The sequence below is a fragment of the Cupressus sempervirens genome, chromosome 10 (assembly GCF_028749045.1).
Source record: "Cupressus sempervirens isolate cs-2001-9-10 chromosome 10, ASM2874904v1, whole genome shotgun sequence".
NCBI classification, from domain to species: Eukaryota; Viridiplantae; Streptophyta; class Pinopsida; order Cupressales; family Cupressaceae; genus Cupressus; species Cupressus sempervirens.
Window position 1 is genome coordinate 467,445,022 of NC_143127.1, and position 16,245 is coordinate 467,461,266.

A 16,245-nucleotide genomic window follows, 5' to 3' on the forward strand; every position below is an offset into this window, starting at 1 on the left:
AATTATTATGAACTACATAAATTTAATGTTGTTAAAATAAAAAATTGTTCAATTATATTAGTTGCGATTTTACATGTGATTTATGAGATTTCAAATTAGCCTTAGGGTCTGTTTGGTTCATGGAATTGTAGAAATCGAGATTTGTAGAAATCTCAATTAACTAAATCAAGGTTTTGCAAATCTTCATTCCTATTTTTGGGGTTTTATTTGAACCATTTGTTTGATTTTCAATTCCTAGTTGCTAGTGGGAAGTCTGATAACTTAGTTCTGAGATAAAATTAGAAGTCTGGTATTCTTATTTCATTTTGCCAATTTTGAAACAAACGCAAAAATTTTCAAATCCAAATTATGAAAAAACCAATTCTTATTATCTTCCATGCATCAAACAGAGCCTTAGAATGACACACTTGACCAACGTAATTGATTTCTTGTAATATGCTAGGCTACTTTCAATTGTGTTAGGCTATTTTTATACCTTGAATGGTGGGCTTGCAACTACTTGTTCAATATAGGCGGAAGTGGCCAATAGGAAAAAAAATGTAATGACTTTTGTTTGATAGGTGTTGTATACTCAAACTTATTGACTCACATATAAGTTGGACTCACACATGATATTATTACTCCCTATGATAGGATGGAATGCCTTTGTACCTTGATGATGTGGATTCGCTCTTGTATGCATACACTTCTTAACTTTTTAAGTGACATTTCTCTTATGTGTGTATTATTGTGTTTAAAGATGGTTGCAATGATAGTTGCCTATTCAATATACGATGAAATTTGAAGATTTGGACAGATATATGACTACTGCAACAATTTGGATGTATAGAATCTATAATACATTTAATCACAATTGATAGTATTTTTTTTTGGTATGTTCGACTAATTGTACTCCGAGATTTCTCTCGAAAATAGCTTAAAAGTACTAATTATAAATTTATCAATAATCTCATGGAAGTCTGAAAAAACTATGAACAACATTTTTTAGTCATAAATATCCTTTCAAAATGCTTGTGGTGCTTTTGCCGGTCCCCATCCGTAAACCGACTCCACTCTTTGAGTGCTGCAGGCACTCGAACGTAAACAATTTAATTTCCAACCGAAAATATCCTTCGGCAGAGACAAAATTGTCTTGAGAGAATATCTTATCAACCTGATTCCTTTGTTCATGTTACCATCGATCCGGAGCATTAACTGAATCCATTTTAAAGGCTGAAGATGAGTTGTATGAAGCGCTAGCAAGTTCTGTTGACTGAAGTGAGCAGCAATGGCAGCTATATTGCTAAGAGCTCCATGCCACATATCCTGCGTTAAGCACACACCAATTTCACAAGGTCGCCTCCTTTACCGCGGAATTCCCAAATCACAATGTCTCAAGTTCTCTGGAACTCAGAAGCCGAGCTTTTACAGACTTCTGTGCAAAGCCCAATTGAGTCCAGAGAAAGGACAGCCGGGGTTCGAATCCCTGAAGGTTAGTAACGCGGACAGTGCAGCAGGGCTAACGGATGACATCGTGGGAGAAGACGCCGCAGTCTTTGAAATTAGCAGGCAAAAAGTGTCGTCTTGGATATATTTTAGTTTAATTCTTGGTGTTGTTCTTGGAATTCTGTATGTCGCCTGGATCGATCCCTCCACCGGCTATGGTGACGATTTTGTCGATGCCGTTTCGTCGCTTTCTTCCAGTTCCGAGGTTAGACTTTGTCCATCCTAAGTTTTTTTGGTTATGCTGTACTTGGGGTTTTCACAGTGCTTGGGATTGAAAATGGAAAATATCTGGGAATTAAATTTTTCTTTTTATTCGTAATAATAATTAGTTTTCATCATTGTTTTGTTTGACACTGTATTACATTGCATCTCTCTGTATATGAATATTTTGTGATGGAATTGTTTTTCTGTTATGATTTCTTGTGCTTCTGTTTGTGGAAATAATTACTCCTACAATGCCTTCAATGTAAGTGTATATGTTTACCTAATCCAAATGAAAAACATTACGCCCGAAGTACCTTAGAATCTAGCAAATTTAGTCTGCACGGGTAAATTATACGTACCGGCTGACGTACACTAATCAATTTGGCTAGCCTGCGGGCAATTTTTTAATTTTTCATTGTTTTAAACATAATTTGAGCATAAACATAGCAGATTGTGCAACCAAGGAGGATGGAAAAGCCTATGAACAATCATCGTCTTTGAGATTATACCAAATTGAGATAGTTTAGCAGAATGATATGGTCCCCATTTTGGCATTTTGCCTATTGGTTTCAGCTTTGAAAACTCAGCTTAAGTTTTCGCTGCCTAATAGGTCATTTGCAAAATTAGTTTGAGCTGGTTAAGTGCTTGTTTTGCTCAGAATTATCTTAGCATATACCTTAGTGAAATTCGGTTGAATTATTCTTTTAAGAAACTTTTTTCAACTCTTAAGTACCGACAGATCTAAATTAATAACATTACATGAGCATATGAGTTTTTCATGATAACTTTAAGCTGAATTTATTGGGAGTTTTAGGATTTAATTGAAGCTGATCTGATGTCAACTGACATTTATTTATTTGCCCTTGTTCCTAAATGGCTTTAACTAACTTAGGACTATTGCAGGAGGTTGTCATGTCATGATTGATGCGATTTTTTTTAGCATAATCTGATGCAGAGATAGATGACTTGTTTCAAACAGGCTGAAAGAGAAGCAATTTATTTTGAAGTGATGCAGCATTAACTTCAGCTCTGCAACCTGCGAAAATTCTTCACAGCAGCATTCTATCCTCTAAAACTTGAGCAACTAAAATCAGTAACATTTCCCTTTTACAGAAAAGGCACATACAGGAATAGAACTCAGAAACTGGACAGTTACTTCTTATATTAAACTAGCATCCCCCAAAAAAGGTCCATTTACACAGAACAATCACCATGCAAACAAACTGAGCTGAGAAGAATGTCAGTCTCCTGTCTACGTTTCTCCTTCCCCTTCCTCTCAGCGAAAAACCCCTAACATTTATTTTCGTTCTTAATTACTATCTCTACTAACTCACTTCGATCCTACGTAAACTACTCATGACTCCCCAAACTATAAAAAGACTCTAAACTAACACAACTATAAAACAAACTAGAGATAGCTGTGAACTGTCAACATAAAAAGCATTAATCTACTCTAAACCGAAGCTGAAATATAGTACGTATCAGTCCTAAAAGACTGATCATTTCCCCAACCAATTCCATGTACAGGAGGGAGCTGTTAATCTTCCATATTCTTATAGTTGTTAATGCTGCTTATCATCCTCCTCTGCTCTAAAAAGAACATGAGGATCTCTTGGCTCTTTTGGTTCTGGTGCTTTAGGTGGAAAAGCTTTGCAATACTTAAGTCAGTCTGCCTCTTAGACCCAAGAGTTGTAAGAATTAGGCAGGTCCTCCCACTCAACAAAAGACAACTTATAAGAATTGGATCGTGTGTTCTGGCCTTTGGACTACTATCGTTGATTCGGGTAGCTGCCAAATCGGTATCTAGTACTCATTCAATCTATGCTCTTTTCTTTCTTGGCAAATGCTTGGCCCCATTGCCATTTTCTCACTCATTTTTCTCATCTTCTAACTGTTCTTCACCATTTCCAGCTCAATAAGAATAAAGGTCAGCAAAATTAAAGATGGGGCAAATGTCCAGATATTCAGACAATTCAATTTGATAGGCATTGTCATTTATCCTCTTAATAATTTTGCGAGGCTCAATTTTCTTGGGTTTCAACTTGTTGTAGGCACCTTGAGGGTATTTTTCTTTGCGTAGATGTACCATGACCAATTCTCCTTCTTGAAAGTGTTTTCTTCTCCAGTCCGAATCAGCTTTCTTTTTATATTGTTCATTCATGGACTGCAATTTGACCCTAACTTGCTGATGTATATCCCGAATATTCTCTAAAGATTCTGTAGCTTCTTGGTTATTATGTGGACTTACTGGCAAAACAACTAAGTGTACAAATCCTTTAGGATTTATACTATTGTCTAAATAATTTTGCAAGGCTCAATTTTCTTGGGCTTCAACTTGTTGTAGGCACCTTGAGGGTACCTTTCTTTGCGTAGATGTATCATGATCAATTCTCCTTGAAAGTCTTTTCTTCTCCAATCTAAATTAGCTTTTTTTTTATATTGTTCATTCATGGACTGCAATTTGACTCTAACTTGCTGATGTATATCCTGAATATTTTCTAAAAATTCTATACTTCTTGGTTATTATGTGGACTAATTGGCAAATCAACTAAGTCTACAAGTTCTTTAAGATTTATACTATCCTCTTAATGATTTTGCGAGGTTCAATTTTCTTGGGCCTCAACTTGTTGTAGGCAACTTGATGGTACCTTTCTTTGTGTAGATGTACCATGATCAATTCTCCTTCTTGAAAGTCCTTTCTTCTCCAACCCAAATCAGCTTTCTTTTTATATTGTTCATTCATGGACTGCTATTTGACCCTAACTTGCTGATGTATATCCTGAATATTCTCTAAAAATTCTGTAGCTTCTTGGTTATTATGTGGACTTATTGACAAATCAATTAAGTCTACAAGTCTTTGTGTATTTATACTATATACAACTTTAAAAGTAGACTTACCTATTGATTTTTTTTATGGTAGAGTCATAGGAAAATTCATCGTGAGTTATCACCAAGTCCCATTGCCGAGGATTCTATCCAACTAAACACCTCATTAGATTTCTTAGGCTTCACCACCTCTGTTTGACCATTGGTTTGGGGATGGTATGCAGAACTAAATAATAGATTGCATTCTACTATCCAACTTCTTTCACAAGACCCTCCAAAAGTGACTTAAACTTGTATCACTATCACTAGTTATTATTTCAGTCTTAGGAACACCATGCAACCTCACAACATTTTTAAAAAGCAAATGTGCCACTTGACTCACATTATTGATCTTCTTACATGGTATGAAATGGGCTATTTTAGAAAAACAGTCCACTGCAAACATTGAATCATTGGCTCCTTGGTTTCTTGGATTCCAAAACAAAATCCATAAAGATATTCATCCATGGCTCCTTTGGCAGGGGTAAGGGCATGTATAAACCTGTATTTTTATTTTCTCTTTTTCCTGTTTGACACACCCTACAAGCAGCAACAAACTTGTTCATATCTCTTCTCAAATTTGGCCAAAAGAACATCACTTACTAATCCGAAAGTTTTATCTCTTCCAAAGTGCCTCTCTAATCCATTTGAGTGCATCTCTCTCACAAGATTTTCCCTTCGTGATGCAAAGGGAATACAAATTGTGATCTCTTAAATAAGAATCCATTTAACAACATGTTGTCTTCAAATGGCTACACAACTATGGTATGGATAGTTTATTGCCATGATGCTACTAAAATGAAGACCATTTGCATATTCCTCCATTTGTGATGCAGGAGAGAGAAAGTGATGAAAATAGAAAGATTTTTTTTAAAAAAAAAAAAGGAGAAAAGAGGAATTTCTATTTTCAAGGTGCATAGATGGAGTAAATATAAAAATAAGAAAATAGTTGTCATTCCATTAATCAAGGTGTGTAGGTGGCATCTTAGAAGTTTGTGAAAAGTTTCTTAAATCATGCATTTAATATTTGTTGTGATCCACAAAGGAAATGTAATTTTCTAATTGGGACACATGGTGGTGCTTAGTTGTATTTGGGTGGGAATTTAATATTTGTTTTAAGGTAGTTGTATTTACCTTTTATCCCACATTGGTTGTGTTTGTAATGTCTTGGGCTGGAAGTGCCTATTTAAGCAAGGCTTATTATCATTTGTAATCAAGTTCGGTAAGTAGAAGTCTTCAAGTGTAATTTCTTGTAGAAGCTCTTGGTGAACAAGCTAGTTGGAAGCTCTTGGTTTGGAAGCTCTTGGTTTGGAAGCTCTCTCATATTGTAAGAATTTGGAGTTCTCTCATTTGGAGAATATTGTAAGGATTTTCAAGTATAATAAAATTGCTTGGGAAGCATTTTATCTCTCTTTGTCTCCATATTGTTGCATTCTTGGTTATGATTTGGTAGGGTGGTGTGGCCCTTCATCAATCTGTTCAAAACCAACTAACCTATGACTCATTATTGCCAATAAATGACTTCTTCTACTCAATACATAGCCACTATGTTGCTTTTACCACTTCTATGTTGCAGTATAGGCCTGCAAAAAGAAAGCCCATTTAGCATGTTTGTTGGACAGCTTACCTTGTGAATTTATATACTTCAAAGCTTGATTGTCACTCATCAAAACAAATTCCTTAGGTAAGAGATGTTGCCTCCAATATTTTAATGCTTGTACCATAACATAAAATTCTTTATCAGAAGTGCTGTACCTCTTTTTAGCTTCATTCAATTTCTCACTGAAGAAGTTAAGTTGACTTAACACTCCCCTAATATCTACCCCTGAAGCCTCACATTCAACTGTAAAATGTTTTCCAAAGTCAGGTATTGCAAGTTTAGGTGCTTCTATAACCTTCTTGATCCATGTGAAAACTGCATCAGCTGCCTTTGTCTAAGTAAAGACCTTCCCTTTTGTGCAATCAGTCAATGACACATTTATGCCACTGAAATTCTTGATGAATCTTTTGTAAGAGTCTACCAAACAATAGAAGTTTCTCACCTCAGTAATACTTTGAGGAGTAGGCTACTCAGGGATAGCTTTGACCTCTTTTGGATCCATGCTTAATCCATGTTGTGAAATAACATTGCCCAAAAATACCTACTTATCTTTGCAAAATTCACTCTTCTCATGGCTGATAAATAACCTTTCTGCCCGAAGTATGTCGAGTACAATCCTTAAATGTTCTACATGCTTCTTCAATCATTTGCTAAAGATTAAGATATTGTCATAATATACTATTACAAATTTTTCAATGCTCATTCTAAATACTTGGTTCATTGTTTGCTGGAAGGTAGCTGAAGCATTGGACAACCCAAATAGCATCACCACCCATTCAAGTAATCCATCTTGGGTTTTGAAGGCAGTCTAACACTCATCACCTTCCTGAATTTGAATCTGATGATAATCATGTCTGAGGTCAATCTTGTAGAAGATCTTTGCACCTGACAAACAATCCAATAAGTCATCTGTCCTGGGTAGTGGATATGGATACTTCACTCTGATTTTGTTAATAACTCTTGAATCCATACATGGTCTCCACTTTCCTCCCTGCTCAGGGAAGAGTAGAATAGGTGTAACACATGGAGTCATACTTTCTCTCATGAATCCTTGTCCATTAATTCTGTGATTTGTCTCCTCATTTCCTCATTTTCTAGAGGAGTCATTAGATAAGCTGTTTGATTTGAAAGCTTAGCATCAAGAATTAGATCAATCTGGTGAGTAATGCCTCTAGAGGGGAGGCAAACCAGCTGGTAGGTCACTTGGTATCGAGTCTGAATATTGTTGCAATAGTTCCTGCACTTCCAAAGGAATTATTTGCTGATCTGATTTCTCTTTTTCTTGTGGGTACAAGAGATAAAATATCTCTCCCTAAGATTCTCTTAAAAAATCTTTCCAACTTACTGTAGATAGTGACAAAGCTATTATTTCTACTGATCCTTCATCCTTAAAAGGCTTCAAAATATGGAGTTTTCCTCCATGTTGTATGTCATAAGTATTTTCTTTACCATGATGGTACATCTTTATCATGTAGCCAAGGCCTACCCAATAAAAAGTGACAAACATCCATTGGCACTACATCACACAACACCTCACCTCATCTTCATGTAGGCCAATTTTGAATTCAACTGAGCAAGGCTGGTTCATAGGCACACTTTGATCCTTCTTTAACCTAGCAATTTTATAAGGATTTGGTTTGGTCATGCAAGCAAGATTTGTTTTTTGTAGTTACCAAGTTATCCATGGACCCGTTGATGTGAGTTTTGTTCCACTACAACATACATAATCAAATACTCAATATTTCGAGATGAAATACCAAATTTCCAACTCTCTCTTGAATAAGGATGCTCATATGCTAAACAATGTAGATGAATTGTGCGATCAATTGCGAAAACCCCAAAGGTTCCTTCTTATTGTGGTCTTTCACCCGATTATAATGATGTGACATTTTGGTTATCACAAGGAGACTTATGTTGTTCATTCAATGGATATCAACTCCTTCAACTTCTTCAATCACTTGCAACCATATAACTTGCAAAGGAAACAAAAGGTATCTAATTCTAAAAATTTAGGATAATGTTGTTGATGGGATGAGCCTCTTAACCAATCCTTGCTTTGCCTTGTTAACCAGACATAGGAGGGTGCTAGCTTTGAAGGATGCAAGAATAATTTTCACGTCGTCAATATTCATCCAAATACCCTATGAAGGCACTATCTAAATCAACCATCTCTAATAGAAGTTGAACACTTGCAATTTAGGCCTAGATCTGACTTTGCATTGCTACTTACAAGAAACAAGTACCAAAAGGTATGAGCACTAACTTCACTATTAATCACTATTCAACAACATCTTCCATCCATCTACTTCTATTTTTAGTTAACATGAAATGAAATCCTAAATGAGGAATATGAAGAAACGGTGCAACTTCAAAGCAACATTAAGTAATCCACCATGAAGACCAACAACGAATCATCAATTACTTTGGTAGTGTTATGGCAACAATTTCATGAGTTCTTCCTGCTCTACCTCCACTACTAGCTAGCTTCTCTGATGTCCAACTTTCTAACTCTTCCAACCCTCTACCAATGAGAAGGATTTGTCCTTCTATAGTTGTTTAATTACAATGGAGGTCCAAGATCAATTCAATATTAAGGGCCAAGATTTTTCCATACAAACCCTAAGTAGGGTTTCTACACTATCAACCAATTACATAAAGGCATCAACCTTTGGGTCAATAAGAAAATTACAATTCTTTTGAGAACCAATGAGAAAATTGTACACTTCGCATGTGTTGAGTGTTGTTGAACATGTGTAATTGGAATTTCCTGATTAGTTTAAGACAACTGGGTGCCACCTTAGCATCCTCATCTTGTAGACTTGATCTATCCTTTGGTGATGAGAAAATATCTCTTCATACTCAACATTATCAAGCCTTCAATTGTGATGGCATATTCCCAAATTGCTTCATCTTGTCAAAAATTTTCCACCTTCGTTCTTGGAAATTTTCTCATTGCCATGATTTGAACTTCATTGTACTTGCAAACTTGATATCTCTTTCAATTTCTTATTCTTGATCTTTTTGAAGTGACAAAAGCTTCATGCACTTGGATCCTTCAAAAAAAACTTGGATTTCCAAAGGAAATTCAAGTTGATGAAAATTTTCTCTAATTTTTCTTTCTTCTCATTCTTTGTTTTCTTGGACTCCATCTTGATTTTGACTTGAATTTGTAGTTTGATAATCTGATTTTGAACTTCCTTCTCATTTGAGTCCTCGAGCTTGATCCTGTTCTCTCTACTTGTTCTTTCCTTAAAGTCTTGAATTTGAACTGCCATTATCTCCTTGCACTCCTAGCTTCTCCCTTTTCACCTTATAAAACAAGAGAGACAAGATGCATTAAGGTCACAAAATTGATTAGTAATAAATGAATGAAGGCAACTTAATTTTTTTAATGAATTACATTGCATCAACATCAAGCAAGAAGGCAAATGGATTCTCTTAAATTTAAGATCAAATTTCTCTGGTTACAAATCCTAAGCTTTGATTTCATTGATAAAATGATTGTAACCTTCAAAATTGAAACAAAAGCTTGCTAAAATCTGGGAAAATAAACGAGTTCTTCATTATAGCATTCTGAGATTTCACTTTCATACCACCTTTTTATCTCTGTTTTTTGGAGAAAGTCTGCCTTGAATGCTTGAAATTGATGCCCTTTAGAGTTTCAAAATTGTTGACAAGGATGAGATTATTGGCATCCACAAGATAACTCATTGCCTTCCCAAGATGGAGAGATAATTTGCTGCCTTGTATGAGGAAATTCCTCCTTATCATTTCCAACTTCACCTCAATCCTTATCCGTTGATTAAGTTTAGCCAGCTCCGATTATGGTTGTCATTTTCATGCTCTTGTTCATCATTTGGTGAATTGGAAGGCCTTTTGCCTTTAGTTTGTTGCCATTGATCCTTTGTGATTGAGAATCTTCTAAGGCTAGTAAATTCCTCCATGCCTTGGGAATTTTCTTCTTGAGCAATTCAATAACCTCCTCCTTTCATCTTAGATTCAACCTTACACTTTTCACAACATTCCCCAAACTCATGGTTTCTTTTTGTTAGACTTATCCCTTTTTACGCCATCAAATCATGTTTTATACTAGCTTCCTCTAGATGGTGGACATCATGGGTTTGTTGGAAATGAAGAGAGTTACTGAGAGGGGAGGGGTGAATTAGTTACCACAAAAACAATTCCCTATCCCTAGATGTCAAATCAAACTTTTCACTGATAATGCAATACTTTATCCAGCTCGGTTAAAACTAAGTTCTTGTTGTAACTCGGTTAACAAAGCAATCTAAATGATTATTAATTTATTTTGACCTTTAGTAACTTAGTTGCAGAAACATAAACATAAACATAAAGCAAATAACATGAACACAGATGACACCAAGACTTAACGTGGAAACCCAATTTGGGAAAACCATCATGCAACTAGTTACAATATTTTCACTCTTCTAAAATGAGCCCTGTTAGGACCCAACCTTGTAAAAGGTTACAATACATACTATTAAGTATGACCTTGTTAGAGGATTTAGATCACCTTGTTAGGAGTGGCCTGGTTAGAGGTCTTCAAACACTTCAAACTTGAAATGTCACCTTGTTAAAGGATTTACAATCTAACTGTTAAGTGAACTCTGTTAAGAGATTTCTTCTTTGCTACAATGTTTAGAAGGTAACAATAATTTGACTTGATTTATGAAGCAATTTCTTTTGTAGATTCAGATCTCTGTTTTGGCTTGACCTTTGGATCCTTATTGATTAGAATATTCTTTGCAGCTTATCTTCCACACTTGCTTGCTCTCCCTTTTCCTTGGATGACATATCCATCTTATTCCACATCATTCACTTAATTGCACTTCTTGACCTTTCTTATATATCATAAGCTTTGTCAAGTCGGCTTGTATACCTTTCCAAATAACCAATAAACAACCAACTAGTCGGCCTCAATTAGTTAATTAATTGACTAGTGTAATCTACTGATACTCGGTCAATACTTGGATTGATCACTCGATTAACACTGAGATTCCTTTGATGCCTGACCACTCGGTTAATACTAATTGGTGAATGTTCTTCATTTTCTGAATGTTTGGTTAACCCCAAATACCTTTCATTGCCTAACTGCTTGGTTAACACCGAATGCTGAATGTTCTTCGTTTCCTGATTGCTTGGTTAATATTGACATTTGTGTAACATCAATGACAACATACAATTTGAAGAATTGTTTCCAACAGGGTCTTGGAGGATTTTTTTTTCTTTTACTTTGTCAATTTGTTTTTCAACCATCTTGTTTTTGAGTCTCAAAGCTTGCATTTTCATGTCAAATACGAGGAATGAATTTGTCTAAACTTAGGTTGTTTATTCTTACCTAGCCTTGTGGGTGGGATTTAGGGAGTACAAAGGATTTTTAGAATCCTCTAAGGTTGGTGGATAACGCCATGCCTTGAAAATTTTTCTCTTAATCTCTTTGTTCCACGTTGCAAGTGCAAATTGGTTCACTTCCTCCCTCGATTGTCTTTGACTCCACTTTTTTACTCCGATTTTCACTTTCCTTGAAAATTTAACCTCCAAACATGTCTAATTGTTCATCAATTTCCTTAATGACCTGCCCATAGGCAGAATTGATGTGTTTTGTAGGGTTTGCAACTACAAGGGGGGGTGGAAATCTTAGGTGTGAGAGGATCTCAAAATCCTCTGGGGCAGATGGATTCAACTTTATCCAGAGGGTTTTCTCACACTTAACTATATCAATCTAGTTCAGCCATGCTTCCTTTGGGTGTCAGGTTTGCCTTTTTCATGTGAAATAAATTTGCTTAAGGATCTCAAGTTTTGTATTATCTCATTCATGTTCATGGGTGGAAATTTTTCCATGGGAAGGATTTGGAAATCCTAAGAGGTAGGTACACTCTGCCACCTCCTAAGGATTTTTCTTCTCTTAATAATTTCACCTTAAAAAAATAACATTTTTGCATTTCTTTCTTTTTATCTTGCTGAAATGGACTCAGGGCTTGCTTTTGTAAGGGGTGGAATTTTTTAGGGCTAGGGAATTTTCCTTTGGGCTCAGAGGGTAGGAGGATTTGTGTAAAATAAAAAAATTATGTATAAGTTACATTTATTTCCTTTCTTAATACTCTAAGTTATATTTTATATAAATATTTTTAGGATATTTGAGATAGGTTTTAGCTTCATTGGAGTAATAATAAATATTCTAGCCAAATTTTAGGATTTAACATGCCTTTAGCAATGTTACCTTCCACAACCTCTCCTTTCTAAGGTAAAATTGAAACTAGAATAAGTCTTTTATAACAATTCCAACACATTTTGTCTCAAATCACTTAGTTTTAACTCCATATCCTTGACAAATTTAGCCCCCCTCTCACCCATATTCCGGACAAACTTGACTATTCAGCTGACTAAAATTACTATAACTCATCCTTCAAACTTAGAAACTTGAAAATTGTGACCAACTAAGACTACCGAAGACGACTTGAAAACATCTAAGACCACTACTACTGCCAAATCAAAAAAAGGGCATCCTCATTTGCAATGGGGTGATGGTGTGAGAACTCCACAACAAGACCCTCCATCAACATTCACTTTGCGCACTTTATCTTTGCACTTGCATTGTTTGAAAAAGACTCTCCTCCAATTAGGTTATGCAGTTTCTTTGTCACTAGCTACCATGGTCCTCCCCATCATCAAATTCTCTCGTCTCTACTTCCACCTCTTCTACCATGGGCTCTTCTTCTTTTTCTAGAGTCATATTACCCCTTTTTGGATTTTGAGGGTAATCTATTACTGTTTGGGCATCACTGCAAATATACCACCTCAAAGGTTTCCAATCTCCCAAGAATGGTTGGCCTCTTCCTCTACATCTAAAGCCACTCCTCCCTTGGAAGCTTGGCTTCGTATTAAACACAGGCTCTTCTTCAGTAGTTGGTTTGGAGGGACCCCCTTTTCCTCTATTTGAAGTACCACTACCTCTTTTGTTGGCCAATCTTGACTATTCCATTTCTACTCAGCCTTCAAGGCTAGTTGATATGCTTCATCCATAGTGCTTATTTTGAGTAGAACCTCCTCATTTTGGAGCTGAAGTTTAAGTCCATAAATATATCTAGAGACAATATGCTTATCATTTTCTTGCAAATTATTCATGATTTGTAGCTTCATGAATTTTTAGGTGTAGGCAGATATGGATGTTAGAAAGGCCAGGGTTGCCGTTGCACCAAAAAGATCGACTTGTCAATGTCCGATACAACCAATAGTCTTATAGAACCACAAGAGGCGGTTAAGCCATGTTGCAAACCCTACGAGGGACATTGGCCCATTGCCAACAATCCCCCTCCCTGTGTCACTCACTGTGGCTTGTAGGATTCAAACCTATGACCAAAGCTCTGATACCAATTGTTAGAAAGGCCAGGGTTTCCATTGCACCAAAAGATCGATCTGTCAATGCCTGAAGGCTGATACAACCAATAGTCTTATAGAACCACATGAGGCAGTTAAGCCATGTCGCGAACCCTGCGAGGGACATTGACCCACTGCCAACAATGGAGAATTCCTGCTTTAAGTTCTGAAATCATCTTAAAATTTGTGCTGATAATCTGATGGCATGAATCTAGCCTTTAAATGCTTCAACATCTTTGGCTACAACTTAATTTTATCCTTTCCTTGATTCCTCCTTGCGTTTTGGAGATTTTTCCACCATAGAGCTGCATGAGACTCCACTTTGAGGCTACAACTTTTAACCTTTCTGGATCAATCTTCTTCAATTCCTTCCATGTCATAGTATTTGTCTAACTCTTGAATCCTGTCCAAGAACACTTTTGGGTCTACATAACCTTTAAAATCTGATACGTTAACCTTGACTCTAGTTCCTTGTTTGCTGATGGCCTCGATGAGCCTTTCTGTTGGGTCCAGGACTGCTGCTCGTCCTCTCTGAACATCCCGTTCTTCCTCAGAATCTTCACGAGGCAATCTGGCAACAAGGGTCTGCAACCTTCTAAGTACTTCATCCACTGCATTATATCTCCATCTAGCATTCCTCCTGCCTCTTCGTCACCAAGCCATTCGAGCTCCTCTTTGAGCCATATTTTTTTCAGTTTTCTTTTGATACCAAAATGATGCAGCACTAACTTCAGATTCGCAACCTGCAAAAATTCTACACAGCAGAATTCTATCTTCTAAAGCCTGAACAAATAAAATCAATTAACATTTCCCTTTTACAGCAATGGCACATACGGGAGTAAAAATTAATAGAATTCAGAAACTGGATAGTTACTTTTTATATTAAATTAGCATTCCCCAAAAAGAGTCCATTTACACAGAAAGTCAAAATAGAGTTGAGAAGAATGCCAGTCTGCTGTCTACATCTCCCCTTTACCTCCCTCTGACCAAAAAACCCCTGATATTTATTTTCCCTCTTAATTACTATCTCCACTATCATTCTCCAATTCCTACATAAATTTATTCACGAGTCCCCAAATTATTAAAAGACTTGAAATTAATTGAACTAAAAAAAAACTAGAGACAGCTGTCAACTGTCAACTGCAGAAGCATTAATCCACTCTTAACTGAAGAGTAGAAAAGTAGTATGTATCAGTCCTAAAAAACTGATCTGTTCCCCAACCGATTCCACATACAGGAGGGAGCTGTTAATGCTCCACTTTATTATAGGTGTTAATGCTACACATCATGAAGTGTATCACGAAGTGCATATTGAGTTGGGCTGAAGTTATTCAGCATTGTCCAATTGAATTCATTTAACATTATGTGAACAAATACTTTAGTGACAAATGATGGAGCAGCTGAATTAACATTGCTTAGGCTGCAACTGTTGGAACCAAAGTAACGAGAATCGGAATCGTATCGGAATCGGCACGGCCGAATCGAATCGTGAATCGGGGGTGAATCGGCGATGAATCGGCAAATTTAAAAAAACCCTTTAAATGTAGAGATTTTAACAATTTAAGACTTATTTCATGCACCCTTTATTGAATATAACTTAAACACACTATAACATCATCAAATAGAAGTTGAAACTTAACATATATAAACATGGAAGTTTGTGTTTACCACATGGGGTAAAGAGTTTTTATAAGACAGCTTCACATCCAACACCTACTCCAAGTGCTTCAAAGCATATCACCCCTCTCGAAAGGCTTGCTCTATTGTTCTCTCCACCACAGACACTCCATGCCTGCAACAGCTTCAGGTCTCATCAACTGGTGAGACTTCTCACGACTGATAACCGCAGCGACTGGGGGTCTAGGGGGCAACGCCCCCAGCGGGGTCGAGGGGCAGCGCCCTCGCGGGGTCCTGGGGCAGCGCCCCGGGCGCGCTCCCTGTCGCGATACAGGGCGGGGTCGAGGGGCAGCGCCCCCGTCGCCAAAACCAAATTTGCACTCTGAAACCCACACAAAACTATATGGAACACAGTGTTTTTGTGATTTTCTTCTGATCCCACACTCTTTCTGGGAACCGCTGATGTTTTACTACCTGATTATGTCTTTCCCTTCCCTTGGGCATCATCCGTTATGCATTCTAAACATTTTTTATTTGTCGTCGTTTTTTTTTTTTTTTTTTTTTTTTTATAACCTATGGTTCTTCTTTTCTCTTCTCCTCTCTTCTAGTCATGCTTAACAATTAGAAGGCCCTTTAGGGTTATAACAAAGAGGAAAGGTAAAAAAGAAAGCAAAAAACATAAGTGATTTTTTTATTATTTCCAACTAAACATGCATGCTGTTGCCAGCCGATTTTTGGCGATTTCTAATGGCGATTCAGGCGATTTTTTGAGTGAATCGCCGATACATGCGATTCAGGCGATTCACCCGATGAAATCGCCGATCACGATTTCCGACTCCAAAAAAATCGGGGTGCATGAATCTGATCGCTGAATCGGCGATTCACGCGATTTCAGCGCGATTCTCGTTACTCTGGTTGGAACACTTGTGATTCTTTTCTAGTGGAGAGTATTGTTGATTGTGCTCTGACACACTAACAGTACAGATGCAAATTTGAACAAAATTACATCTTTCTTGAAGGAAATCAAATCCTCAAAAGAAGATAACTGCCCCAAGGTTTTGATTGTAAGTAATGTGTAA

General features: G+C 36.8%; 1 protein-coding gene across 1 annotated transcript in view; it reads left to right on the forward strand.

Moving 5' to 3' along the window:
• Positions 1-1,150: 1,150 nt before the first annotated feature.
• Positions 1,151-16,245, forward strand: part of Z-ISO (15-cis-zeta-carotene isomerase) — a 54,357-nt gene continuing 39,262 nt past the window's right edge. The window contains exon 1 of the mRNA XM_089803599.1: positions 1,151-1,690. Coding sequence (XP_089659725.1) covers positions 1,268-1,690 — 423 coding nt within the window. The 5' untranslated portion in view covers positions 1,151-1,267. The remainder of the gene's footprint in view (positions 1,691-16,245) is intronic.